Source organism: Cervus canadensis, chromosome 4 (genome assembly GCF_019320065.1).
Source record: "Cervus canadensis isolate Bull #8, Minnesota chromosome 4, ASM1932006v1, whole genome shotgun sequence".
NCBI classification, from domain to species: domain Eukaryota; kingdom Metazoa; phylum Chordata; class Mammalia; order Artiodactyla; family Cervidae; genus Cervus; species Cervus canadensis.
Window position 1 is genome coordinate 47448546 of NC_057389.1, and position 27943 is coordinate 47476488.

General features: G+C 52.2%; 1 protein-coding gene and 1 long non-coding RNA gene across 2 annotated transcripts in view; one reads left to right on the top strand and one right to left on the bottom strand.

The window, feature by feature from the left end:
• Positions 1 to 2581: 2581 nt before the first annotated feature.
• Positions 2582 to 27943, bottom strand: part of CDX1 (caudal type homeobox 1) — a 29441-nt gene continuing 4079 nt past the window's right edge. Inside the window, exons 2-4 of the mRNA XM_043464979.1 lie at positions 19115 to 19652; positions 4413 to 4558; positions 2582 to 3592 (exon numbers count right to left, since the gene is read on the bottom strand). Of these exons, the coding sequence (XP_043320914.1) occupies positions 3386 to 3592; positions 4413 to 4558; positions 19115 to 19559 (798 nt within the window). The 5' untranslated portion in view covers positions 19560 to 19652 and the 3' untranslated portion in view covers positions 2582 to 3385. The remainder of the gene's footprint in view (positions 3593 to 4412; positions 4559 to 19114; positions 19653 to 27943) is intronic.
• LOC122439709 lies at positions 14509 to 27529 on the top strand. Its single transcript, XR_006268967.1, has 3 exons — positions 14509 to 14593; positions 26701 to 26884; positions 27377 to 27529. It is a non-coding gene; the product is annotated as an uncharacterized LOC122439709 (long non-coding RNA).

The window sequence follows — 27943 nt, forward strand, 5'->3', positions numbered from 1 at the left end:
TCAGACTTTATCACTGTAGAGCATGTGTTTTGTTACACCAGCCAGTGGTGACTGTGAAAGATGAGGATCCAGACTGCTAGTCCATCTGGTGAGATTCAGAGAAAGTAGTTCTGGAGCGGCCATACCCTCTGAAGCCGCCCCATCCTACACCTGCTCTGCTCCCAGCTTCTGTGTCCCACTGGTTGGGCATCTCATCCACTTAGAGCCAGGTCGGCTTCCTGGCTAGAGACCTCCTCTGTGTGGACACTCCACTCCCAGCCCCGAGTCCCTCCCTGGTCTTGATCTGTGGCCCTCTCCACTCAGACCACACCAGGCTCTTGGCCATCAGTGACGGAGTCTCATCCACAAGACTCAGGTTCTCAACATGGTCTTAGGGGTCTACAGAAATGTAGTGCTAACACGCATGTTTCGGATTTGCTAGAGGCCGTGACTAGGCCCTGGGCCTTGCACAGCCAGGCCAGGTCAGGTGTCATTTTTGCCTCCACACTTCTCCCATCTCTAATACCAACTCAGGGCCTGCCACCCAGCCAGGGGGGAAGCACAAAGTCACTATATGCAAAGCAGAAGCAGCACCGGGTCATTCCTGATAGGAAAACCCGAACACCTCTTAGCACTGGGGTGACTGCAGGGTCTGACAGTACATGAGGGGTCCTTTTCCTGAGCCATTACAACACCCCCAGATCTGGTGGAACTCTCTGTGTGGCAGGGAATGTATTATCTCACATGGCATCTCAAGACACTGCTTGGAAGATGTCTTAGATCAAAGTTTCCTTTCCCATGAAGCTCAAACAGCAGTTGACAGGTGATGGCCAGCCCAACCTGTGGGTCTCACCCAACCCCCGGATTTTCCAGTAGACAGCAGCTGCAATTTCCTCAGCCTGCCAGCCTGGAGACTAACCTCCAGCCCCACAGAGGTCTTCCTATGGCTGGGGACAAGCTTGTCCTGCCTCAGATCCTCCCAGCCGCCATCTGTCCTCAGCCCTGGGGGCAGGGGTAGTTAGAGCATCGGTCAGGCCTGCCAGTGTCTCACCCTAGGATATAGCAGCCCTGGGAGCAGGTGGCTAAAACACAGGACTTATTGCATGTCAGGCCCTGTGCTAAACACAATTCTGAGACACCTTAGAGTATTTTATTTCCATTTGACACATGGGGATGCTGAGGCTCAGAGATGCTAAGTAACTTGCCTGAAGTCTCACAGCTTGGAAGTAGCCAAGCTGGAGTCCAGGCCTTGTGACAACAGAATCTTGCTAACTAAACACTGAGTCACAGTTGAAGTGTGGCCCTCCAGCCCCACACTCCAGAGCACACAGTCTTCTGTGGGGTGCTGGTAGATGCCAGTAGGGGTCTCCTGGATAGTGAAGCATGGGGAATGCTGGATTAAAGAAAATTCAGGGGGTTTCTTTGCTGTGGGACTTGTCAGTCTTTGATGTGTTAATGCACCACTGTGACTATCCCAGAAGGGTTGAGTCTCCAGGACTTCCCAAACTTACTTGACCACAGTCATTTTTTTCCCTTGATAAACAAGCTCCTTTGTCTTACAGATGGGGAAATGAGGCTCAAAGGTGGGAAGCAATTACCCAAGGGTCACACAGCAAATGTTTCTGAAGGTCAGAAAACTATATTCAATCACTGCTAGCCACCCTGCCACCCATCTTCTTCCTCTGCTCCTGGAAGCCTGGTCCTTTCCCCTGGTTCCACCAGGTCCCCATGTCTTAGATGTCCACCATCCTCAGTTAAGCCATGATGCCTCCCAGGCCACCAGGAGGAGAAGGAGGAGAGAGGAGAGCCTCTGCTCTTCAGGGACTCATGTGGGGACTGAATCCACCTCACGCACTGTTGTAATGTGCCCCAGGAGCAAAGGGCAGGCAGGCAGACTGCACACAGTTTTTATGGCTGGGCCACCTCCCAGAACAGTAAACAGAGGGGCAGGCAGCTGGCACCGGAACCCTCTAGGGAGTGAAGGCCCCAGGCAACAGACTCCTCTCCACCTCTGAAAGGGAGCTGAAAATAGCAGCTTTTCTCAGGAGTTTCTAAAAAGTAAACTTCAAGCTCATGTTGTTCATAATCTTTTTTTTTTTTTTAACCATTCCTCCTTCTTGGCTTGACAACACCCACTAGTCCTATAGGCCTCACTTCAAACATCACCTTCTCCAGGAAGCCTTCCAGACCCTCGAAGATAAGCTGGGAGCTCTCTCTGGACTCCCTGGATGCTCTGCTCCCCTGATACCTAAAGCATAGCTCAGACTGGGAATTCTGGGGGCAAGGAGTGTGCATTCCCTATGCCTGGCAAGTGGGAGTGCCCAATGAATGTCATCTGTTAAGAGAAATCCCTGAGTGTTTGAAAAATTCAAAAGACTGAAAGATTGAATCTGATGATTCTGCTTACAAAATGGACTTAAAATTTGACATAGTCTCATAGACTTACTCTAATGATGTTGTGTTTTGATCTTTAAAATGTGTTTTAAAGGTGACCTTGTTGTAGGCCTTCAGAGACTAGGAGGGACTATGCAGTTGCTGAGAAAGATGAGGATGATTTACACTTTTTAAATATTTTCGTGCTATGTATAATGATTTTTATACATTTTTAAAAAGAGAAAAAAAAATTTATTCTTGACGCTGCATCCAAGAGATTCCATTCTCTGTGCAACACACTTGCCCAGTTGTGAGGTCTGTTTGGTTCAGAGAAAGTCCTCTGGGGGCTCTCTGAGGCCTGCTCCCCAAGGGACAGCCTGGTGGGGTGGTAGAAACTTGGTAGGGTAGACTCTGCCCCTATGTCCCCTTCAGAGGCCTCCCCACAATCTGGAAGCCCCACTGAGAATGGGTGTGAGGGGATATGCTGTGTAGCTCAGAGAGGACGGTCATCTCTTGCCCAGGCTCAATCCTGCGGGCTTTGTGCTTTGCATTCCGCAAGAAGAGGGTTCGAGGCACGTGATTATGGGGGCAGGTAGACGTGAGCCTGCAGGAAAAGGCAGGTGGCGGCTGACACCCTTCCCTTGGACCCCCTCAGGTCTTGGTCTGCAAGCCATCTTCTCTGGATTCCATCTCCTTTCTCCAGGAGTCTGGTCCCTACAACAGCCTCCCACCTTTGAGCCTATGGAGGAGGAGCTAGCCCCTCCTCACCTAGCTCCCTGGGGATTAAGACTTCCCACCCCAGGCACCCTTATCCCCCTGAGGCCTAGAACACCAAAGCGGGGAAAAGGTCCTATTCAACATGTTCACTGCATGGGTGGGCCCAGGGGGTGCAGGGAGTAGGTGGGTGATTTGTCCAGGGTCACTCAGAAGGTCAGTGGCATGGCTTAGGACTCAGATTCCTGGGCCCCAGCAGGAGCCACATTCCCAGCACCTGAGTCCTCAAGGCCCCCAGCCCACAAGGCTGGTCAGGGGGCTATGGAAGATATTCCTCCTTGACAGGCACTGGGGAGGAGGCGCCCAGGAGGCTGGCTGAGCTGGGGCACAGGCCCCCCAGGGGTGGCCCTGCTGGGGTGGGGGTGATGTCATGGGCTGGTGGGGGTGGCTGTGGAGGCTGCTGCTGCTGTTTCTTCTTGTTCACTTTGCGCTCCTTGGCCCGCCGGTTTTGGAACCAGATCTTCACCTGTGGGGTCAGAGAACAGAGATGGGGCTGACAGTGTGGAGACTGAATGACAGAGCAAGAGGAAGGGAGAGTGCAGTGGAGCTCTTGTTTCTTACTGTGGCATTTGGGGCTTCCCTCCGGCTCCAGCTACCCCAACCGTTCATGTACCCTGAACATGTTCTCCCCTTCTGGAACTTGTTCCCTTGCCTTTTTTTTTTTGAAGTACCGGTAATATTTTTTTTATTCTGCCCAGCAATATATAGGAGTTGCAGCAGTTCCTCCATCCCTTTACTTTACTTTTTATTTTAATTTTTAAATTTTATTTATTTTTAATTGGAAGATAATTGGTTTACAATGTTGTGTTGGTTTCCGCTGTGCAACAGCATGAGTCAGTCATAAGTATACATGTATTCCCTCCCTTTTGAGCCTCCCTCCCACCCCCACAGCCACCCCTCCACCCCTGCTCCTTTACTCTTAAGACAACTTTTTCTGTAACCCTCTTCCTCTCCATCTTCCAAAGCCATGCTCCAATACCCCTCCTCCAGGAAGCCTTCCCTGTGCTCCCTGTGACTGCTCCCTCCTCTGGATTTAAACAGCACTGATCAAAGCCCGCTGTAGCCTATAATTAATCAGACCCCCTATCCCCCTATTGGTGCCCAGGGATATTGGGTTTTATTGGCCAGGGGATTTATGGCAGCAGCTCAGTTCCTGTTCTGTTGTATGACCATGGCCAGGAGACAGCCTCTCTGTTCTCCCTTGACTGAGCTCCATAATCTGCCTGGTAGCCTGGAGGCCAGACTCGCAGTGCTGCTCCTGCAGCCGAAGTAGGGGCCCTACACACCTGCCGTTCAGTGAGCCCCAGGTTGGCGGCCAGCTCTGATTTCCGCCGGATGGTGATGTAACGGCTGTAGTGGAACTCCTTCTCCAGCTCCAGGCGCTGGTGGTCAGTATAGACCACGCGGTATTTGTCCTTGGTCCGGGTCTTACCTGAGAAGCAGAAGTGCCAGGGGGAGAGATGAGTGGGGAGAGGAGCCTGCAAAAGGGCAAGGCAGGGCTCCCAGGAGGAAGAGCAATCCAGGCCCCCTGGAGAAGAATGCTGAGAGAGTAACAATCAGGCTTGGAGACTCCCAACGTGGGAGTCAAGCACTGTTCTCATGCCCATCTAGGGTCCCTAACACTGAGAGAGAGGCTTCCTTGATGGTTCAGCAGGCAAAGTATCCGCCTGTAATGCAGGAGATGCAGGGAATGTGGGTTCAATCCCTGGGTCAGAAAGATCCCCTGGAGGAGAGTATGGTAACCCACTCCAGTAGTCTTGCCTGGAGAATCCCACGGACAGAGGAGCCTGACAGGCTACAGTCCATGGGATCACAGAGTCGGACACGTCTGAGCGACTGAGCAGGAGGCTCAGAGACAGGGTGCAACTTGCCCAGGTTTACCCAGCAAGCTGCAGGTGAAGATGGGGTTTCAGCCAGGTCTGCTGACCCAGAGCCCTACTCTGACTGCCCGGCCCACCAGCCTTTATGCACCAGTTCCCAGGTGTGGCCGCACACAGACACATGGGGAACTTGTGAAAAACACAGCTTCCAGAGCGTCACTGAGCATGCAGACTAGAAAGCCTTGGGGTGGAATCTGCATCTTTCACAAGCTCCCCAGGTGGTTCTCATTCAGGGATCCTTGGAGGAACACCTGGCAGCAAGGGTAAGGTTGAGACAGAGACATCGGCTGCTCTTCTCTCCTGTGGTGGAGAAAGCAGGAAGGGCCGCCACAGCCAGAGGCTGGAAGCAGGAAGCTTTCAGGAACTGCCCTGGGGTATATGCTCCTCAGTTCCTGTTGAATGCCAATTGGTTGCTGGCCAAACAATCAGACAGAAAGTATTGGGGCTGCTGGTTGTTCCCCAGGACGTGTCAGGTTCCTCAAAAGACCGTGGTTCTAGACACAAGCCCTGAGCTGGAGCTGCATGCCAGGGGCTGGTCTGCTTGGAGCCATTCACACTCCAGCCTGAGCCCAGACTCACGCAAGAGTGCTCAGATCAGCCCACAGATATTTACAGAGTTCCTGCTGTGGGCCAAGTCCAGAGTACAGCAGTGAGCAAAATTAAAAGTCCCTGCCCTCATGAAGCTTAGGTCCTAGTGGAGGGAGATAAGTAAAAATTAAAAAATATGAAAATTATTTATGTTAATTGATGAAAAGTATTTCAGAGAAAAAAGAAGGACTGGTGGCTGATTCATGTCAATGTATGACAAAACCCACTGAAATGTTGTGAAGTAATTAGCCTCCAACTAATAAAAATAAATGAAAAAAAAAAAAGAAGGACTGGGAATTTAGGGAGGAGAGAGGCTATGATTTTAAATGGAGTGGTCCATGAAGGCCTTACCTTGAAGGGGAGCTTGAGCAAAGATCTAAAGGAAGTGAGGGAAAGAACAATGCAGCTGTCTGGGGAAGAGGTGCCCAAGCAGAGGGAACAGTAGGTGCAAAGTCCCTGAGGTGGGGACGTGCCTGCTGTCTGAAGAGGGAGGAACAGTGAGGAGGCTGGTGTGCCCAGGATGCCATGAGCAGAAGGAGTGGGCAGGTCATGCAAGGCCCACAGGCCATGGAAAGGACCCTGGGTTTTGCTCTGTCTGCGACAGGAGCCATTACAGGGTTTTGAGCAGAGGAGACATGAGGTTTGATGTAGGTTTTAAGATGCCTCTTAAGATGCCTCTGGCTGCTTCATAGAGAACAGACTGTGAGAATGGCAGAAGTGTGGGGAGACCTGCCATAACTCAGGAGAAAGAAGGTGGTAGCTTGGCTGCCACATGAGACTCAGCCTTGGACCAGGAACTGGATGGGTTAATGTCAGGGATTTCTTTTGGGCTGGGATCAGAGGTCTGTCTGGAGAGACTATTAAAGAGTCATGCTTGGCCTGGGCTGCTATGAGGGCCTGTCTCAATACCAGTGTCCTTTTGTAAGAAACTGGGCACGTGGCTATGATCAGGAGGCACATGCAAGCATTTTCAGACCCACCCCTGCATCCCACCAGGGCCTGGTCGGTCTGAATAACCATCGACCCCCTCCCACTTCACCCAGATGCCCCCACAACAACCTGACCTTCATCTCCGTGGTCCCTGCTCTGGGCCTGCCTGTCCCTCAACACCCCTGCACTAACTACCCCCCCACACTGTTCCAGCCTCCGCCTTCCCCACCCAGCCCACACAGCTTGGCAGGACAGTGCTGGGCTTCCCAAGAGCCAAATGGTTTGTGGAGAACAGGAGACAGCAGATGTTCCTGGGCTCTTTCCCTTGAGTTTCCTGCCAGAGCAGCAGAACCACACTGGACTCTTCCACAACCACTGACCTCAGCCCATTGCCCGACACAGCACGAGACAGCCTCGGCCCTCAGCCAGGCCTAACCCAGGAAAGGGACCAGGGAGTGGCCGCCGAGGCCTTGGCTCCAAATGGGGCCCCTTCTTGACCTAGAAAATTCAACGCCAGCTCAAAAACAATTCTGCCTAATGCCACCACCGCTGGAACCCAGCAGATCTCTGAACCCACAGCCCTGCTGGGCTCACTGGGCCAAAGCCAGAAAGGGTCATAGAAGTTCAGTCTCCTCCCACATTATAGATGAAGATATTGACGTTCAGAATGGTTATACAGCAGCCAGAGGTCCAAATAAGAGAGGCCTTGTGAGTTCTTCTCGTCCAAACTCCCTGTACATTCAGGGTTACTGAAGCCCCAGGCAGTTACCAGGCCTGCAGCTTCTGCTCTAGTGCATAGGTCCTCACCCCACCAGATTTGGGGTCCACAGAGCCTGCTCTATGGCCCTCTAAGCACTGGCATTAGAAGCTCAAATTGCAGACCCATGGTCTACTTGTATTTTTGAAAGGGAGGGTCCAGACCATGGTGAGGGCAGATCCCCAAAAGTCCTGGCGGGGGCTGGATGGCCCTCAGGTTGAAAATGCCCAAAAGATTCACTTTTGGCAGTAGGGGAAGGAGGCTTCCTACCCACCCAGACCTCAGCCTGAGAGATTATAAAGACATCCTTTTCCTCAGGCATCCAACCCTCACTCCTATCCTCCCTGATGAGCAAGTGGGGATCCATTACACCCATTTCATAGATGGGGGAAATCAAGGCTCAGCAAAGGACACTTGCTGAGGGTCATCCTGCCTGGTAGTGGTATCAATCTGGGCTCAGATTTTCTGACCTCCAGCCTGGGCTCTTTCCCCCAACTCTGGGGGCAGCAGGAACTAGACAAGAGATGGGGTTCTGGCTACATAGTTACTCCTCTCTGCATAGTTGCACCTCTAGCAAGACTGCCAGTGAAGACCCAGGACCTGTTACAGCCTCCTGGACCCAAGAGAGGGGCTGGTGGGCTCAGGAACCTACTGACCAACTTCTATCTGGGGAAGTTGCTCAAAGCACACAATTTACTGCGGAGAAAATGGCTCTGCCAAGAACCAAATGTTTGAAATCACACTGTGTGGTCCAGGAACCAGAAAGTCCCATCTACTGGCCAGAGGGTGATAATGGGAATGTCCTCCTTGGAGCCCAACTTGGTGATCTCAGCCTCATTTAACATGCACATGCCCTTTGACTTCTGAATCCCTCTTCCAGGGGGTGATCCCACAGAAAACTGCCCAGAGAGGTAGCTGTTTCAGACAGCACAAAAGTAAGGACAATGTACATGTCTGTGAGTCTGGACTGGTTAAGAGATGGTACATCCATGGAGAGGATCATTAGGCAGTCATTAAGAAGAAATTATAAAGCTCTGTATGTGCCAATATGGAGCAATTTCTAAAAACATTATGTTTTTAAAAAGGCAAAATGGTGTGAATAGTATGTTACTATTTTCATATAAAAATGGAATATACACACACACACATATTTGTGCACCCATAGAGTTCTTTCTGAAAGAATATACAGGAAGCCAGTATCAGGGCTGCCTGGAGAAGGGACTGAAGCCTGGGGAGCCACAGGGAGGAGGGAGTCTTCGGGGTATTTGCATTTTTAGCCCCTGAAGATGTGAATTTGTATTTTTAATGACAATCAGGCGCCCTGGGCTCCAGTCCAGCTCTGGGCCAGAACTCCCCACTGCTGTGAGCAGCCCTCCTTTCCCCTCGTGTTATCACCTGTGCCACCCTGGGGGCCCAGGAGGGAGGGAGCAGGGAGGTGCGTGACAGCGGTGGGGCAGGGAGGGGGCCCAGGATGAATGATTTACAGGCCTTTGGGACACTGGGCCTAAGAGGGAAGTCCGGACTCCTGTAACAGGTGTCTGATGGGGGCCAGGCCACTCCCAGTCACCTAATGAATAACCCTCTGGGCCAGATGCCAGGGCACGTAGGTGGGAGAGAGGGTGGGAGTCCCCCCACCAGCTCTTAGGGGTGAAGCATGGGAGGAGAAGAACCTTGGATAACTCTCCAAATGAGTCTTTCTCTCTGCTCTGGTTGTAGGATGCTAGGAACGGTCCATCCATATGCATCAGGCTGCCATAGAGGTTAGCAAGCTCCCCACCCCTAAAGCATGCACAGCAGAGGCCCTGGGAAACTCCAGGCTAAATGTCCTGACTCCTGACCAGCAGCCTCAAATGCCCGAGGAGCCTTTTAAAAGCACAGATTCTGGCCCAGAAGTTCAGGCTCAGGGGGACTAAAATTGGGCTCAGGGATTTGATACTTGAAAAGCTCTCCAGGTGACCATGACATGTGGTTGTTTGAGCAGGCAGACCTCTGGGGCTTGCTGTCCGGCTTCTCACTGGCTGGGTGATCTAGGACAGTCACCTTACCTTTCTGAGCCTCATGTTCTGTATCTAGAAAATGGCAATAATTATTCTAATAACAGCCAATATGTCCATGTGTCAAGAACTTTGTATACATCTCTCAACAACCTATGAAGCTGTGTAGGTGTTAGCCCCAGTTTACAGACACGAACACTGAGGCCCAGCAAGGTCTGCACATCTGCAGGTGGGACCTGGAGACAGACCCAGGTCTGTCTAGTTTTCGAAACAGCACTAGAACCAATCACCCAGTGTAAGGTCTCCCATAATTAACTCTCACCCCGAGTATATAGGGGATCACTTGAGATGGATGAATGAATGATGCCTAGCATATACCGAACACATAGTAGGCATGCAGGGAAAGGTAGATCCTAATGATTTCCATGGTGGGATAACCATATGGCAGGGATGCTGGGAAATGGATCTAAGCAATGGATTGTATGTTGGATGAGACCATTTATTTATAAGGTCTCTTCCAACTTGGAAACATGAAGCTCCCAATGTTTGTTGATGCTCTGATTATATTTGTTATTATTGCTGAAAGAATTCTAAGACTGATTTCCCTGTCTGAGAGTCTAGAAACAAAGTCTGCCCAGCTGGAGGGTGCGAGCAGGAGCCTGGCAGTCTGCAGTGGGGCCTCCTCATCCAGCCTGGGCCAGGCAGGGACAGAGTTCAGCCTCTGCCCCCAGGGCGGAGTTGGTGGCTCCCAGAAAATCAAGTGGCCTCTGGGTCAGCACTTCCTTTGACCTCTTCCTGCTGAGTCTGTGGCCCTGAGGGATGACACTGCCAGCTCTGGCCCTCAGAGCTTGGAACACAAATCCGTGACCCCTCTCTGTGTGGTCCAACCCCACTGGCTTTATGTCAAAATCCCCCGCACCCAACAGACACACACAGGCTCAGAGAAATGCACACAGGCAGGCGTGGATGCTTGTTAAAAATCCACATTCACAAGCTCTCAGGCCTGTTGCATCCTGGTCTCTCTGCCATCTTTAACAAGCTTACCAGAGGGGGTTCTGAATCACCAGCTGGAGTCAGCAGGTCCCGGTGTGGCCGTAAATCAGTCCCCTCTCCCCTCTGGGCCTGTTTCTCCTATGCAGCAGCAGAGGTTGGGTGTCAGCTCCCAGGGCCCTGTAGATTCTGAACTTCTCTGTAGCTCTGGGCCCATCCTTATGGACCTGGGCCCAGGTCTGCATCCTTAGCTAATGGACTTAACAAGTGGTTGAACTTCTTTGGGCTTCCCTTCCCCCTGGGGAGCAAAATGGATGTGAAAGCAGTTTGCAAAGGGCAAAGAGCTATGGAGAAGACAAGCTGAACTGAGCTATTTGTAGAAGCGGATGTTGGAGGGATCCCTTGGGAGAAGGAGGAATGCTGCCTGATGGGGGCCCGCAGGGCAAAGAACATTGCCTGGGGGTGGGGCAGTCTGGTTGGGCCACCAGCTGGACATGTGATGTTCAGCTTGGACCCATTTCCCCATGTGCATGACCAGTGGGTGGACTTCTGCTGCCCAGTTCTATGATGGATGGATATCCTCCCTGGGCCATGAGGCACTCTCTATTGGGCCCATGATTAGTCCTTGTTTTGGCTGGTTTGCCAGTCCTAGCTGCTCTAGCACAATTCCTCATTCACTCCTGCTCATTCCTGGAGCAAGAGTGAGGCTAGCATGGGTGTGGGGGTGAGATGAGAGGATGGCCAGACCAGCCACACTCAGGGCCCCTGCAGGTTTAGGCAAGTTTCTCCACCCCTGTCACCCTCCTTCCTAGGCAATAAGTTCAGTCAGCACCGCCCCCTCCTCCTCCCAGGCTGCCTCTGCTTCTTCCCCTCACCCGGCTTCTTCAAGGAGGTCCCCAGTCTGACTTGGCTGTGGGAGGCAGTGAAGAGGACAGAAAGTTCATAGTCAAATAGACCTGACGGTTCTAACCCAGCCCGGCTGTGGGCTAGCAGTGGGAACCCAGGTAAGCCTCTGAACATTTCTGAATCCCATTACTCATCTGTGAAAGGAGGACAGGAATACTTCCTTCAGACATGGAAGCTGTGGAGAGTAGATGTGATCATGTATTTAACAAGGTATTATAATACAGATATTAATAAAAGCTATCTGTGACAATGGAGAAAAAGAAAGAAGGGAAGGGAGGAGGGGGGATACGAGGGAAAGGAGGAGGAACAGAAGGAATAAGATGATGATGCAGAGACAAAAAGATGATGACTGCAGAGACAAAAGAGGCAAGAGAATCCTCAGTGGAGAATAAGGGGCACATCAGGAATGGATTACCGTTCTAGGAACTCTGGAGAGGAATTTTCCTGCACTGTCCCATATGACAGCTACTAGCCATATGTGGCTACCTAAATTGAAATTAATTAAATAGAATTAAAAATTCAGTTTTTTAGTCATGCTAGCCACATAGCAATTGCTCAGTGGACACGTGTAGCTCATGGCTAGCACACTGGACAGTATAGATACAGAGCCATCATTACAGGAAGTTCTATTGGACAACACAGCTAGACCAAACTCCCAGCAAAGTCCAGATGCCCACACCCTCAGAGCATATACCTAACCCGACTGCTTGGACTATCTGCAAAGCAGCCTGTCCTTGCGTTCATCACACAGTTATATTCTTCCTAGGATTTTCCACAAGGGGCACCAGAAATAGGGGGCACCTTTGGCCTAGAACAGCCCTTCTGGGAGTTACAAGCAGCAACTGCATCCCTCTGTCTTCTGGGCTAAACAACCTACAGCCTCTCAACTGTCTCCTGGTGGAGTTTCCAGGCCTCTGCCCTACCCTGGCCATCCTTCTCTGGTCTGGAGGTGAGGTCCCTGCCTAATCGTCTACAGGTGTGGGTCCCGAAGAATCACATCTGGGGCAGAGGAGCAGGGAGGGAGGGGCTGTGGACCCCAGCCCATTTCATGCTCACTGAGGGACCTTAGCAAATCCCTACCCCTTGGTTCCTGGCTCCCTACATGTTCCATGATGGTAGAGACCATGCATCTTGCTCATTTGGTTCTGCAACTGTGCCAGACACACACAGTGAGTACTTGATGAATCCTTGTTAAACTTAACAGAGACTCACTGCTTCCTGGCCTTCTCCTCACAGTAAATGGCCCCTCTCCTCCAGACACTCAGGCCAAAAGCCTAGGTGGCAATTTCCCTACTCCCCACATCCCATCCATCAGCTGGTTGGCTTAACCTCCAAAGGACATCCTTCTGTCTAACTCCACTGTTCACACAGCCTTAGTCACAGCCTCTACTCTAATAGAGAAATGTGTTGTTCTAGGGTCAAAAATACTTGCATTTGAAAAATAGTGAGCACTCAATAGATGGTAGTGCATATTATTATTACTATGGGAAGTGCTTGGTACTTATTTATTAAATGGTTCATTCCCACTTTCAAGGGTGGGGGGTAGATTAAAAACAAACCAGCATAAAAAATAGTTACAAACTGTGATTAGTGTGAAGGAAAGGAAGCATGGAGCTCAGAGCATAACCTCACACCTCTTACAGTTATGATTAAGATGTGGGGGTGGGGTGGCAGGGGGCAGAGAGCCTACTTTATTTAGCTTGAGGAAAGTGTCCTGGAGGAGGTGACATCTAAGCCAAGATCTGATGGTTGAGAAGGAGGTTTCTATGCCACCAATGAGGAAGAATATCCCAGGAAAACAGAAGAGCATGTGCAAAGGCCCTAAAGCAGAGAGAGTAGCAACAGAGGGCCAGACCCCCGAGGGACCCCGTGTGCCTTGCCCTGGCAGGAATCCCCAGCACCCAGTAGAACAGAAGAAAGACTCGGAGACTAGCACTGCCTCCTGCCTCATGAATGAATGAGAGAGGCGAGAGAGGAGGCTGAAAAGGCCAGCAGGGTTTTGAGCCCCAGAGTGAGGGGCTTGGGTTTGACTCTGAGAGCTGTGGGAAGACATCGGAGCCTGGAGGGTCAGTCTTGGCTTCCACTGACACCTGTTTCCTCTCTCTGTTGATGCTGAGGGGTCTTTGTGGTGCACCCCTATAAGGCTGAGGGGCAAGTATGGCAGGGGAAGGGCTTAGCCTCTTAACCTGGTGATGGACCTGACTCTAGACATATATGTTGTTTCCAGGTCCCAAGAATTCTGGGACAGAAACTTGAGGGGCATCTCATTAAGATAATTCCCACCAATAAGAGAGGCTTGCAGCTAATAAAGCTGTTTTGGTCCTTCAAAACAATTCCCCAAGCTCTTGGCAGCAATATCTGCAAAGTGGGGGGGAAACACCCAACCAAAAAAAGCCTTCTGCCACCTTCTAACTGGGTCATTCCCCCCTTCCCAGCTACATCTGAGAGACGAGGTGTCGAATGGAGCTTCTGCCTGGAGAACAGGTTTTAAACAGCCTGCTGTGCCCATCCTCCCCCTTCAGCCTCTTACAGCTCATCACTGCCTGGCCTCCTTTTCCCCACCTGGACTGGAATGCACATGGGGAGAGGGGCTTGGGCTCCCATTCTGAGTGTGTTGCTTCATCTGATAGATGGTCGTCAGGCTGTTAGAGTCTAGGTTTGAACCCTGGGCAGCAGCAAACCTGGCTGTGTGAGCTTTGGCAAGTCACTTTACCCTCTCCAAGCCTCATTAACTCTATCTGTAAAAATGAAGCTAATAATAGATCCTCACACCTCTTACAGTTATTATGAGACTTAAATGAGATCACCCATGTGGAGTTTTTGACACAATGCCTGGCACGTGGTAGAGAATCAGCTGATATCACAGTTATTAGCTTTATCATGAGCTCCTACTATGTGCAAGGCATGAGGAGGAGGATGAGACTGACTAGGACTGTTCCTTGAGGGGATAACACATGGTAGATGGCAGATATCAACAAGACAGTCAGTGATAAATGTTCAAACAAGGATCTGATACAGTGCTGGGAGGGGAGGGAACCAAGGAGGGCTTCCTAGAGGAGGTGGCCTTGGAGAAGCAGCATTTGACCTGGTAAAGATAGAGGAGGACAGTTCAGGTCAAGGAACCCACACTAGAGAGGCAGGGAATATGAGGTATGTGCTCTCATGCACCTGCTAATTGACAGGTAGAGATCAATAGTCACAGGCACTAGTACACTCAGTACCTACTGTATGCCAGGCTCAGGGCTGTGATTTACAGGAACCATTGCTTCAAGGTGTAATCCTGTTATCATCTTGATATCACAGTGGAAGAAACTGAGGCTTAGAGAAATGATCCACATCAATTTGACTGCAGCTAATGCAGCTTCTAACAGAAATACAATTCCAGGCTTGAGGCTCTGAAGCTGGACTCTTAACCGTCCCAGGTAAGCATTTCTGTATCTCAACAAACTAATGGGAAAGTGGCTTCAAGAGTGGGTTGGGGCTGGTTCTCAAGAGGACTCTGAAATGGGGCTGAGTTTTCATTACAGCAATTGAATGGTATAAAACGAAAGGGCAATTCCATGGCAGTGGGGAGCCATGGGATGCTCTTGAGCAGGGGATGAGCTTTGAGAAGGTAAATCCAGTAGTGGTTTAGAACAGTGCCCGCCCCCCCCCCCAACTTTTTGGCACCAGGGACTGATTTTATGGAAGACTATTTTTCCAAGTGTGGGTATGGGGGATAGTTCAGGTGGTAATGTGAACAATGGGGAATGGCAGATGAAGCTTTGCTTGCTCACCCACTGCTCACCTCCTGCTGTGCCACCCATTCCTAACAGGTCACACACCAGTACCAGGGGGTTGTAGACCCCTGGTTTAGAGGACATCGAGGGCAGTAGGGGGGCTTCCCAGGTGGCTCAGTGGTAAAGCATCTGCCTGCCAATGTAGGAGACACTGGAGATGCAGGTTTGATCCATGGGTCAGGAAGATCCCCTGGAGGAGGAAATGGCAACCTCTTCCAATATGTTTGCCTGGAAAATCCCACTGACAGGGGAGCCTAGTGGGCTATAACCCATGGAATTGCAAAGAGTTGGACACAACTTAGCGACTAAACAGCAGCAGCAGCAGCAGGGTATTGGGGAGAGGCTGAAGGTGAGAGTCCAGGTTGGTGGCTGTGGCAATGAGCCAAGGGAGAAGGCCTGGAACGTAGTGGGGGAAGGAGGGTTCATCCCCTCCATGGGCCTCAGTTTCTCTGTCTGATAGCTAAAGAGGCTGGACCAAGATCCAAACCCTGCTACAAGTCTTATCATCTGAGTGGACATTTCCCTACTTGTATGGGACTTCAGCCACACCAATGGGCCATTAACCTGTGAAAAACTATTTATTGATACTGCTTCAGAGACTGAACCTTTGACAGAGGATGATTTATAACATTCCTAAAGAAAACATTTACAGACACAAAAGGGGAAGACAAGAATAGAGTCGCTTGCAGTCATTTACCATCCTGGCCTCAGTCAAGTGACAGTCATCACTCAGAACTGGTTAATATTTTGTTTATGGACAACATAATAGCCTCTCCCGCACCTTCCTGAGCTTTGCTGCCTTCTCCTTAGGTAAAACTGGCATCTTAGTCCCAGTCTCAGCTCCGCCAATTCCCCGGGTAAGAACAGAGTACTGCCCATCCATGGAATAGGGAGAAAGGGGCAACCAGGCTTCCACCACTGGCATGAGCGGCTCAGCTGGACAGTTGTGGGTCCCATCTCCAGATCTAGATCTCATCTCTCCTCTGTTCTCCCAGAGCTGTCTTACTGTCCTTCAGACACTTGCCCCGTTCATTCACTCAACAGAAAATATTGAGCACCTACTAGATGCCACACGTGGAGCTGGGTGCCTGGAGTACAGTGAAGTGAAAGTCGCTCAGTCATGTCTGACTCTTTGCGACCCCATGAACTATACAGTTCCTGGAATTCTCCAGGCCAGAATACTGGAGTGGGTAGCCTTTCCCTTCTCCAGCAGATCTTCCTGGCCCAGGAATCGAACTGGGGTCTCCTGCATTGCAGGCGGATTCTTTACCAACAGAGCTATCAGGAAAACACAGTCATAGGTAAAATAAACATGGTTCTGGACTTCACGGGAGTTTACCTTGGTGGGTTGGTGTGGGAATAGACACCACACAAACACACAAATAAGTAAGTTAATGTTCTGAAGGAAACAAGGCAAAGATTATCAACGGGTATGTGGGGGAGGCACCGACTTCAGAACATCATGGAGAACCTCTCTGAGGAGGTGGCCATTAAGCTAAGTAAGACCTGAAAGACGAGACAGCTTGAGTTTTCCTGGAAGAGGGAATACAGCAAATGTATAAGACTTGCCTGTAGAAGCACATATAGCTTTGTAGACCTCAGGAAGGAGTGTAAATTTTGCCTTAAATATGATGGGAAGCCATCAGAAAATTTTTAACTGACTCATCCAACATATACCCCAGCCCAGCCTCCACCTGTGTGAAACCAGAACATTCCCTTACAATCTCCAGGCTTCAGTTTCCCATCTGTATATCTGGTCTCTAACTGTCCAGTCAGATATTCTAGAGTGCTAGAAGCACAGAAGGCAAGGAAGGGGCAGGAAGGATACCATCAGATCGGGGACCAGCAGCACTGGGCGGGGGGCGGGTGTGGGGATGGCCTGCACTGACCTACCCTCTGCTGTTCCAGACAACAGTGTTACCCAGGAAACACCCCTGGAGACCCCACATCTTCATTCCCCAGAGGGACAAACTGAGGCCAAAGAGGAAAGGGGCTTGGCCCTCTCTCAGGGAGGGTCTGTAACCTCAACCCAGTTCTGCCCTCGCCTCAAGAGCACCGGTCAGATTCAGATGCCACCTGAGTGGACAGGCAGCTTCCAGCTTCCTAATGGCAGAATGGTTCTTGCCTGGCTCCAGGGGTGGCCACTTTCCTTGGGAACCCCCAAACCTCCCTTGGCCCACCCTTCTACTTTCTGGGAGTGAGAGTGAAAGAATGTTTGCCTTTGGGCAATGTTACTCCTAGGCCTCCAATGTGCCCAGGGCAACAGTTTCCAGGTGACTTTTGAGACCCGAGCCGAACTGGGTTTGGCAGCTCCAATGCCCAGAGACCTGGGATTTGCCTGACATCACACAGCCTGGAAGCTCCTCAGGGCTCCTGCCAGTCCTCTGACCGCCACAGGCCCCTGGAGAACCTCCCCATCCATCTCCATGGTCGGCTGATGAGCAGGAAGTAGCAACTGGAATAAAGGAGCAGGACAAGTGGACTTTCTTCTTCAGAGAAGAGACATAGAACCACAGGACCCCAAGTGTCTGTGGCCCCAGACACTTTCTCTCATATAATCTAAGGTAAAATTATCAACTGAGGTTTATGGATAAAGCTTCTAGGGGCCGTTGGAACCCCTGAAATTGTCTGCCCAGTTAGAAAACACTTTTTCTTTTTTCCTAGAGAGAATATTTATGCTTTCCACCACATTTTTCAAAGGAGTCCTTTTGTAACTCAAACAAATGTACAAGACCCTTCTCGCTCATGTCACAGCTGGTAAAACTGAGACTTAGAAAAGATGGCTGATTTAAGGGACTCTTTTGAGAGGATTAGAGCACAGGCTTGGTCACATCCCAGCCCCACCATGTACTGGTTACAAAAGTATAACTATATATGCCCTACTTTGTCATCTCTCTATGCCATAGTTTCTTCATCTTGAAAAGGGGGGTGATAATAGTCACCATGATAAAGTTAGAAGGATGAAAAGATCTTAGGTCAGCGCCTGCTCTGTTAGTAGGTGCTCTGTAAGAATTAGCTGTTGTTTAGCCACAGAGATAAGTGGCACAGCGGCAGCAGAAACCTCAGTCCTCTGAGGCCTCTGGAGGCAGATAGGAGGTTCTGCGTCCCAGGGACTCTCAAGGAGGTGGTACAGTTGCAGTCAGACCTGTAGCTGCTGATCACCCCCTCCGCAGCATCTGCCCCAGGATGAGCTGTCCGTGTGGGGGGACATGGGGGTGAAGAGAGAGAGGGTGGAGAGGTGGGGAAGGCCCAGGCTCACTCCCAGCTGGGGGAAGGGGAGGAGGGGCTGGACATCAAAGGGTGGGCAGGCCAACTTCCCGCCCCTAAGGCCAGGTGGCCTTTGTCAGGACAGGCCAAACACAGTCAGGACAATGGGGTATCATGTTCACTTTCCGGCCGACAGGAGTCACTGCCGAGCCAAGGCCCAGCCTGTTACATGACAAAGGGGGGACCTATAAAGAGGTCAGGCCACCCCCTATTAAAGCTGAGCCTTTGTCCTGCCCTCTCCCCTGCCTTTGAAGAGGGTGGATCCGAGAGGCCTGCCTGGGGGCAGGAGGTTCACAGGCTCAGGAGCCAAACAGTAGCCACCTTCCCAACTGCTGCTGCTGTCCCCTCCCCCAGGGTCAAGAGTTCAGGAAGAGCCCTGGATGGTAAGGTGGGGACCCTCAACCACCACCGATGTAACCAAAGAAGGCTCTTTTTAAGCCCAAAGGATATGACCCGCCAATCTCTTCATTATATGGATAGGGAACTGAGACCTGGTAAGGAAAGTGACTTGTGTGTGTACACATATAGTGCATGTCCCCTGGGGGCTTGCAGCTTGGAGGCTGGGATAGGGGTGCAAGGAACAGATGACCACCTGGACCAGTGCTGCCAAAAGTTTACGCAGGGATAAAGGTCTGGGGACCTGTGTTTAGTTCCTACAGGGCGTATTTCTTCATTGCTTGGGTCTCAGTTTCCCTACGTACAGGGAAAGACAGGTTGTGCTTTCCAATGCTCTGGCTGGCCGGGATTCAGAAGGGGGAAAGTGAGAGAACAGCCTCCAGGGAGAGTGGTCGGGGGCCACATTCTGGAACCCAAGCAGGGCCACGGCAGAGGTCAGACAGCACCTGCTGGTGCCCAGGGGAACCATTCGGAGGCCCAGAGCGAGAGAGGGATCCTTACCGCTGCCACCGCCGCCTCCAGCCGCCACACTGCGCCGCATCCACTCGTAGGGTGTCCGCCTTTGCGCTCCGGGTGAGGAAGGTGTGCCTGGGCCGCCGAGGGGCTGCGCCAGGAGACCCGGGCCAGGCCCTGGGGGCGTGGGCACCGCGCCAAAGTCCGGAGGGGGCCCGAATGCCAGCGGGGCCGGGCTGGCGGTGGGAGCCGTGGGGCCCGGGCCGTAGGCAGCAGCCCATTCGTCCTTGGGCGCAGAGAAGGGCGCACTCCAGGCTGCAGGGGGGACGGGGCCCGGCTCCACGTGAGAGTAGCCGGTGAAATCAGGGTACTGCGGGGGTCCAGGGGGCGGGGGCGGAGGGCCGTAGGCTTGCGGCCCCAGGCTGAGACTAGCGGGCCTGGCGGGGCCGGGGTACACGGGGGAATCCTTGTCCAGCACATAGCCCACGTACATGGTGGCCGCGAGGCCGCCCGCGCATGCTGGGCCCTGGAGCCGCCGCAGCCGGCTGCCCCGACGAGCGACTGCACACCTGAACGCCCAGCCCCGCTGCCGCCCGCCCCACCCAGGCCTTTTATAGCTCCGGGCCGCCGGCCGCCCCAGCCGCGGCGGGTTTGCATTTCAAAGCGGGGGGAGCCTCCAGGCCGCGAATCAAAGGGGAAAACCCGTCGGGGGCGGGGGGTTCAAAAGGAGACAAATTGCCGCCCCAAGCGGGAGGTGGACTCTGGGGCCAGAGAGGGTGGGGGCGCGGAGGGCGCATCCCGGCGAGCTTCGAGGCATCACTAGGTATGGGAGCCTCTGCAAGGCCCCGGCCTAGCGGCCTTGGGGCCTAGTCCTCCCCGCGGCTTGTTCTCGCTGCCGCCACACCGACCTCTCCGCAACCCCCTTTTACAGGTGAAGAAAAGGGATCTGAGTGGTGGTAGTGGGGGGACTGCAGGTTAGCGTCACACAGCCGCACCGGGCCTGTGGCGCAGTCGGTAGGGACCAGTTTAAGGTGAAAGGAAGGAACCGCTGACTTCAAACAGGGTTCTCGTCTTTAAGGTAGCGGGTCCTTAATCTTTTTGGGGGGGAGGAGGGGTCACGACCCCTCTTAGTCTCTCCTGAAAGCTGTGGATGTTTTTCCCCTGGGGGAAATGCACATATGCACATACAAGAGTCTGTAAACAATTGGGGAGTTCACCTGAGTTGGCGCTGCAGAGGAAGTTCTCACAGAAGTCGGGTAGGAGCATTCTTTTAGAGATATTCTAGGGAACCTTTCACAATTCTGTTGACAACCCCCCCCCCTCCTCCCCACCCCTACCTTCATCTTAATGAGAAGTTTCCAATACACACAAAAGTAGAATTGTAGAGTGAATCACTATAGACCCGTCATGAGCTTCAACCATTATCAAGATTCTGCCACACTTATTTAACTGACTCGCCTCCCTTTTCTTGCTAAAGTATTTTAAAACAAATTTCCAACATCGTGTCATTTTATCCCTACATACTGCAGCATGCATCTCTAAAACAAATGGACATTTTCTTACATAATATGCTATTATCAAACCTAAGAAAATTTAACGCAAATTTCGGAGTATTATCTAATACCCATTCACATTCAGAGTATTTCAATTGATTTTAAAAAATGTCTTTTTAATAGTTGGTTTATCCTAAAGCCCTAATCCATTTATTATTATAGCTGGGGACCTCTTGGATTTTAAATGTTTCATGCATCACCCCCTCCCCCCTCCATCCTACCCAATTAAAGACTGTCAAACATTTCAGAGCTATGATGTGTGGTGGGGGCGGTGAGGGTAAAGAGTTGAGAGGCCATTAGTGAACTGAGAGTGGGGAGCGAAACTGAGGGTTTGGGGGAAGGATTCATGAAGAACAGGGCTCTGGATCAGAAGGCCTGTAAAAAACCCCTTATGGGGTTTGATCCTCCAGTGTTTCCTGGGAGCCCCCTAAATGTGCAGGGACATGTGGCCCCAAAGGTGGAATCAGAGTCTTATCTAGTCAGCTTGTCCCTCCCTTGAGTTGCCACACTAGCCAGGGCAGGTCAGCATCATTTCAGGACTAGACAGATATGTCAGGATGAGGATACAGTTCACAGGGCCCAGTGCAAAATAATGTGAGATCCCTTGTTCAAAACTCATTTAAAATTTTAAGATGGTAGCCGCAGAGTGCACAGCCAAGCACGGCACCCTTCTAAACACTGGGCCCTGAGTGACTGCACCGGTGTCTCGGCCATGAGGCTGATCTTGGTCAGCATCTTGTCCTTCTGGGACTCTGATGGATACCATAACCGAGTGAGGGACTGAGCCCAGGATGCCCTTTCGTGCTTGGAGGAGCTCTTTTCATTGTACAGGGGGAAGCACCAACATCCAGAAAGGAAAGGGGTTGTGCCCAAGTCTATGTAGCAAAATGAATGCTGTTCATGGAAGAGAGGAAAGAGGGCTTCCTGGTTTGTGGCTGACATGGATGAGCTCCCTACAGCTTCAGCAGGGAAGGTCAGGAAGTGGACGTGTTGGGGATGGTTTGCTCAGAAGCCATCTGAACCCAGGACCCAATCTTTCAAGGGGTTGGTGAGCAACTGGGAAGTACACAGAGAAGGGAGAAGAGACCCCAGAGGACTGGGCTCTGTTCTCTGAGCTGGTGTAACCAGCACTGCTTAGACTGGACTGCAGGAAGAAAAGACCTGGAGGGTGGCTCGAAAATCTGAGTTTGAGGAAGGAAACAGGGCAGACCTAAGACCTGAGAGAGAAAGCTGCAGGTGCAGACAGATTTCAACTCCTCCATAATAAAGTGCTCTCTAAGGGGCCGTCTGTCATGAAAGGACAGTTGTGAGAGAGTGAGTTTACCATCACAGAAGGTACGCAAGTGATTGCTGGAGGTCCCCAGTCAGGGATGCTGCTTACAGGATGCCTATCCTGGGAGGTGAGGACGTTGGTGCCCTCTAGGTGCCCTCTGATTCCAAGAATATGTTACCTCAGAGCTAGATGGAAGGCTTAAAGTTTGGGAGTAGGTATAGGAATTCATTTGTTCGTGTATTCCTATGTTTGGTGGTAGTTAGTTGCTAAGTTGTATCCAACTCTTGCGACCGCGTGGACTGTAGCCTGCCAGGCTTCTCTGTCCATATGATTTCCCAAGCAAGAATACTGGGGTGGATTGCCATTTCCTTCTCCAGGGGATCTTCCCTATCCAGGGATTGAACCTGGGTCTCCTGTATTGCAGGCAATCTCCTGCATTGCAGGCAGTTCACATGTTTGGAAAATGTGTATTAACACTCCTCCTTTATGCTGACATTGTGTTAGGTACTAGGTGAGGCTCTGTCCTTGGGGTGCTTACAGAATGGGAAGGGGGAGAAGCAGGTATGAATCAAATGATCACAAATAAGGGTAAAATTACATTTTGGAGAGGGCCTGGAATCCAGAGAGTTCTCCCAAGGGAAGGAGACTTGGCAGTCTTGCAAGAGGATGTGACATATGAGTCAGGGCCCTGGCGAGCAGGGAAGGGCACTGTGGTCAGAGGGACAGTGTGAGCAGAGAGGCTGACGCTGGGGACACGTGGTCTTCCAGAACTGAAAGAATGATTTGGAGTTCATTGATGGTGGCGGGGGCACAAGACAGGGGCAAGAGATGAGTGTGGGGAGAGACAGAGCAAGGCTTGGCAGAACAAGCTTGATGAGGGATGGGGGGGTGGGGATGTTATCAAGGGTTTTGCATGGTGGGAAGGGGGCTATGGCTGGTGTGTGGAGAATGAGCCAGAGGAGAGGCGGGAAGCCCAAGAGCTACAGGGAAGCTGGGCAGGGGTCCAGGAGTGATGAAGTGTTCAGGACTTGGGTGGTGGCTGAGGGAGGGGGGACTTTCCAGGCAAAGCAGGGACTATTTCGCTAGCCAGGGAGAGAGCAGAGTCAGGGAGGCCTGAGGCCTGGGGTTGGGGGTGCGTGGGGATGGGGGGAGGGCTCCATGGCCCCCTCATTGCCATCCTCTCCCAGGGTGGAGGCAGGGGGTGCCTACCTCTCCACAGACATCTCCTGGAGAGGCCTCTACCCATCTTTTCGTCACCCCATCTTGGGCCTGTTCTTTCCTGAGCCCTGGGTACTGGTGGGACAAGCTGGCCTCATTTGCTGAATGAGGAAAGGAAGCAGAAAACATGGAGAGGCTAGGTGTCTGGCCAGAGCTACACATGGCTGGGCACAGAAGCTGGGTGCCTTTCTTGCTGCCCAGCCCAAATACCCGAGGGCTTCCCAGGCTGCCCGGCTGATCCTCCAACTCACTCCTTTTACAGATAGAGAAACTGAGGCCCAGAAGCCTGAAGAAAGCAGGGATTTTTTTTCCAGGTTCCCTCAGCAAGTCAGCACTGTACTGGAATCAGACCCAGGTCTTCTGATGCCCAGCTCAGCACCCTTTCACTTAATCTTTCTGAGGTTGCAGTGTTTACTCTTTCACCTGTGCTGAAATAATAATAACAATAGCATCATTATTTGTTGAGCATTAATAAATAATGCATAATAAATATAAATAGGTAAATAATCGGTAAATGACAATATAAAGCATCATTATTTATGGAGTGCCAGGCATCATACCAAGTTGTTTGCGTGTATTAATCTCATTTCATCCTCACACAACCCAGTAAGGTAAGGTCATTGTTATCCCCAATTTGATTTGCAGATGAAGCAGCTAGAGCTCAGAGAAGTGAAGTTACCTGCCTGAGCCCACACAGCAGGTCAGGGGCTTGTCTGGAAGTTTCTCTTTCCTCTCCAGCTGAGCTGCCTGGAAGGATAGTGAGTCTGTATGTGCCTCTCCTTCCCACCCAGGGTTTTGCCTAAACAAATACCTAGTTCTTCTTCCTCTTCTGGCTTCCTCATGCAAAAGAGCCTCAGCTATCCCCCACCCTCACCCCTCTGTGGACCCCTCAATCAGAGACCTAAACTACCCGTCATGTTGCATGTTAAGAGGACACTATAACCTTGTTTAAAACTTTCAAGCTGGGCGCCTGAAATCACAGGTCTTCCCCCTGCCTTGGCCTCTGACTCACATGTGACCTTGAACCCCTGCCTCGCTGGGCCTCAGTGTCCCCAAGGTACCCACTGGGGGCTGGCTGCTTTGGACAGCCATCTAGCATGTGGCACTGAGACCCTGTGTAGCAGGAGAGCCCCCACCCCCACGTCGCAGCCTCTTCCTCTGTGACAGCCCCTTATCTCTGGGAGCGGCTGTTTACTGGGCCCCTCTTCCCTCTGGAAGTCCTCCCTCTGGGCTGCTCTCACACACCCAACCAGGGCCTTCTGGGGTGGGGTGCAGAGACAATGGCCTCATAAAGATCTTGGTGATAACTTGGTTTTTAAATCAGGTTTATGGCCCTGAAAGAGAAGAGGTTCTGGGCCCAGCTTCCTGTTGGAAGTGATTTGCCTAAAGAGAAACTGGTGGGCACCAGGGCCAGCAGAAGGCTTACCTAGATTGCTCCCCAGTCCCAGCCCAGCCTCAACCTCACTCTGTGACCTTGGGCAAGGAACTCTCCCTCTCGGAGCTGTTCCTGAGGTGGAGGTGGGGATGGCGACCTCTGCCCACCTCCAGGGGACAGGTGTGAGGCTCATGGGTGTGTGCTGGGGCTCCTGGGAGCCCCTCCCCACCTGTCTCCCCTCTCATCCTGGTCCCCTCCACCTCCTGCCCCCTCCAGAGGCTGGGGGTGCCACCTGCTGGCTCTGCGAGGAACTACTCAAAGGCTCACTGGAGGCTCAGTCTCCACCTTGACACAGGATGTGCTGATTCCCCTCCTCGTGCAGAAACAAGAGGCGTAGGGGAGGGAGGCAGTCTCCAGCACACAGCTTCTTAGGGAGCAGAGGGGACACTCGAGCCAGAGGTCCAGGGGCGGAATGTGCTCATCCGAAGGAGCACTGTGTTGACCCGTTGTTCAGAGGAGATACAGTGGCCGGGAAAGGAAGGTCACTCTGTGAGTCAGAGGTCAAGCACGGACTAGGGCTGAGAAGTTCCAACTCCCAGTTGGAACATCCTCCAGTCTCTGGGATGGACAGAGTCAGGGTGGGGACAGTCAGCTCATAGTCGACTACCATAGCCTCCCCACTAGCCCCCTGCCTCGCCTCACCTCTTGCCCCTGTTAGCCCATCCTCCTCAATGTACCACCATAATCCCATCGATCTCCTATTTAAAATCCTGCACTGGCCCCTGCTGACCCTCAGGACAAAGGCCAAACTTTACTACCTCTCCAACTTTATACCCCACTATGTCCCCTCTCTGTGCCTCAACCACGCTTTTCTTCCTGTTCGCACACACCAGGCTCTTTCTGGCCTCCCAGCTTTTGCACATGCTGTTTCTTCTGTCTAGAACACTGTTCCTGCCCCTGCATTGTATGTAGCCCTTTAACCTCAGATGTCAGTTGAAATATGTCTTCCCCAGAGAAGTCTTAGCCTACCTAAACAAGAACCCCTATATCCAGCCTGTTATTCTCTGTTTCTTTCATCATTTTTTTTCTTTTTTTGGTGTGGCATGTGAGATCCTTGACATTAGTTCCTTGACCAGGGATCAAACCTGTGCCCCCTGCAGTGGAAGCACAGAGTCTTAACAACTGGACTGCTAGGGAAGTCCTTGTCATAATTTTTATATTATTAATCTGTGGTTTCCTTAGTGTTTGTTTATGAGCTCTATGAAGGTAGGGCTCAGTGTAGGTGTTCCACTAACTTGCATCGTTTGAGAGAAACAGAGAACCTGAGAGTCAGAGGTCCCACTCCAGACCTGCTGTGTGCCCTTAAGAGGATTCTAGCCTTCTCTGGGCCTCAGTAGACCCAGTGAGAGGGAGGTATGTGGCCTCTGTGGGCCCTCTTGGTCTGATGATCTGTGAGCCATCTGTGTACCAGAAGGACACACCCTTGTTCCCAGGGGCCCTAAGACCAAGGCCAGCTGGAGGCTGGGGAGAGGCTGAGATGGGCAAGGTCTTGAAGCCCTTATCTCCAGGGACCCTGTCAAGCCTTGGTGGTGACAGCCTGGCCCAGCAAGAGCAGTTCTAGGAATCTAGGGTGGGAATGTGGCCTGAAGTCCCCACTGGCCCCTCTGCCCCACCAGATAGCCACTATGCGGAGTGTCCAGGAGGGGGAGGGGCAGTGTCCTCTGTGTGCCTCTTTTGGTTCCCTCGCTTTTAGGTACAAGGACCTACCTGCTCAGGGTGTGCAGGATGGAAAGACACTGCACTGGGAGTCAGAAGTCCTGCCTTCCCGGCCCCTTCTGTCTCTGCTGACCTCAGGCAAGCCCCTCCACTCTCTGGGCCTCAGTGTCTGTGCCTGTCCGATGGAGGCCCTCTTAGGGCTCTTCAGGCCCTGACATCCAAGATGACTGTGCCAATGTGTGGGACATGCATGCTGCGACCTCACCCCAGGCCTGGGGAGCCTGGAGGAGGGGCAGTGCTGGGAGCGTGGGAGAGCCAGATGTGGTGGCTGCTGGCGCTGCCTGATTGAGTGCTGAACCGGCCTACTGGGAATTCTCCCACTCAGGCGCCCTTTCTGGCCCCCCCTCCCTCACCCTACGGAGAGCTTCGGCTTCCGGCTCTAAGGAGCGTGGGTGGGGGCTGAGGAGGGGGGTCAGTTCAGCCTGATTCCCTCCTTTAGAGAAGAACATGGTCCTGAGAGTCTAGACCAGAACCTGGGTGCCTGTCCTGGACTCACATCATAGTCACTCTCCATCCCTGGGCCTCAGACATCCTGGCTGTCAAATCAGCGGTTGCACGGGCTTCCCTCCAGCCCTGGTGGTGGACTTCTGGGACAGCAGCTCCTGGTGACAACAGAGAATCAGGTATCTTTTGTGGAGCTTTCTCACTCTGCCCTAGTCCTTGAACAAAATGCCTTTGGTGCATCACTTACTCAGGCCTCTCAACAACCCCATTTTACAGCTCAAAACACTGATGCTCTTTGAGCTCAATTCATGTAATGTGTCCACAGTCACATGGCTAGGACGTGGCAGAGTTGGATTGGAACTACCCATATTAGATCCTTGGTTCTTAATCCTTGAGCATGACACTGTGCAGTGGGAAGGGGATATACTGAACCCCAAGGCCTGCAGCTCCTCTTTCCCTCTGCACTCTCTACCTCAGGCAGGGCTCCCCACACCTCATGCTCTGCCCACTCACCCTCACCCTAGCCTCTCCCAAGACAGGATGGTCAGAGGACCATAGCATCTGGACAGGTGGGAGACTGCTTGTGGCTCGTCCTGTCCACAGCGGGGCTGGGGGCCATGCTGATCACCCCAGTGTGATGGCACTGCTCTGCCTACTGCTCACCCCTTCAGAGTACACAGGGGAAACTGAGGCCCAGGAGTTTAAATGACTTGCCCAAGATCCTGTAGCTTCGAACTGCTAAAGCTGGGATTTGAACCAAGCTCCGTCTCCATCTCCGAAACCTGCCCTGTCAATCATGACCCTTCTTCCTCAACTGTCCAGCCCTCGGTGAGTGCCCTGTGGTGTTCCGTGTGATTCTGCATCCCCCAACCCCATCTCAGCTGTGAGGAGGCGTAATAGCCCTGGTGCCTGCCAAGGGTTAATGGTGGTAGGGGCTAAGTGATTCCAGATGGGCCAGCCGGACGGCCGGGCTGGCCGGAAACCGGCGGCCGCCAGCTTCCCAGGGGAGCCACCAGCAGCCGCCCCCTCCCCTCTATGCTGCATCTCTGGCCCCCAGCTGTCCCCTTGCCCTGGGGCCCACCCGCCTCCTCTCCCTAGCTAGAGTCCAGATCTAAGAAACTTATAGGTAGAGCATCCCAAGGGCCCTCCAGCACAGTGAGCCCATGCCTGCTATGAACAGATGGGAAAACTGAGGCTCAGAGAGGACAAGGTACCTATCCAAGGCCACACAAGAAGTG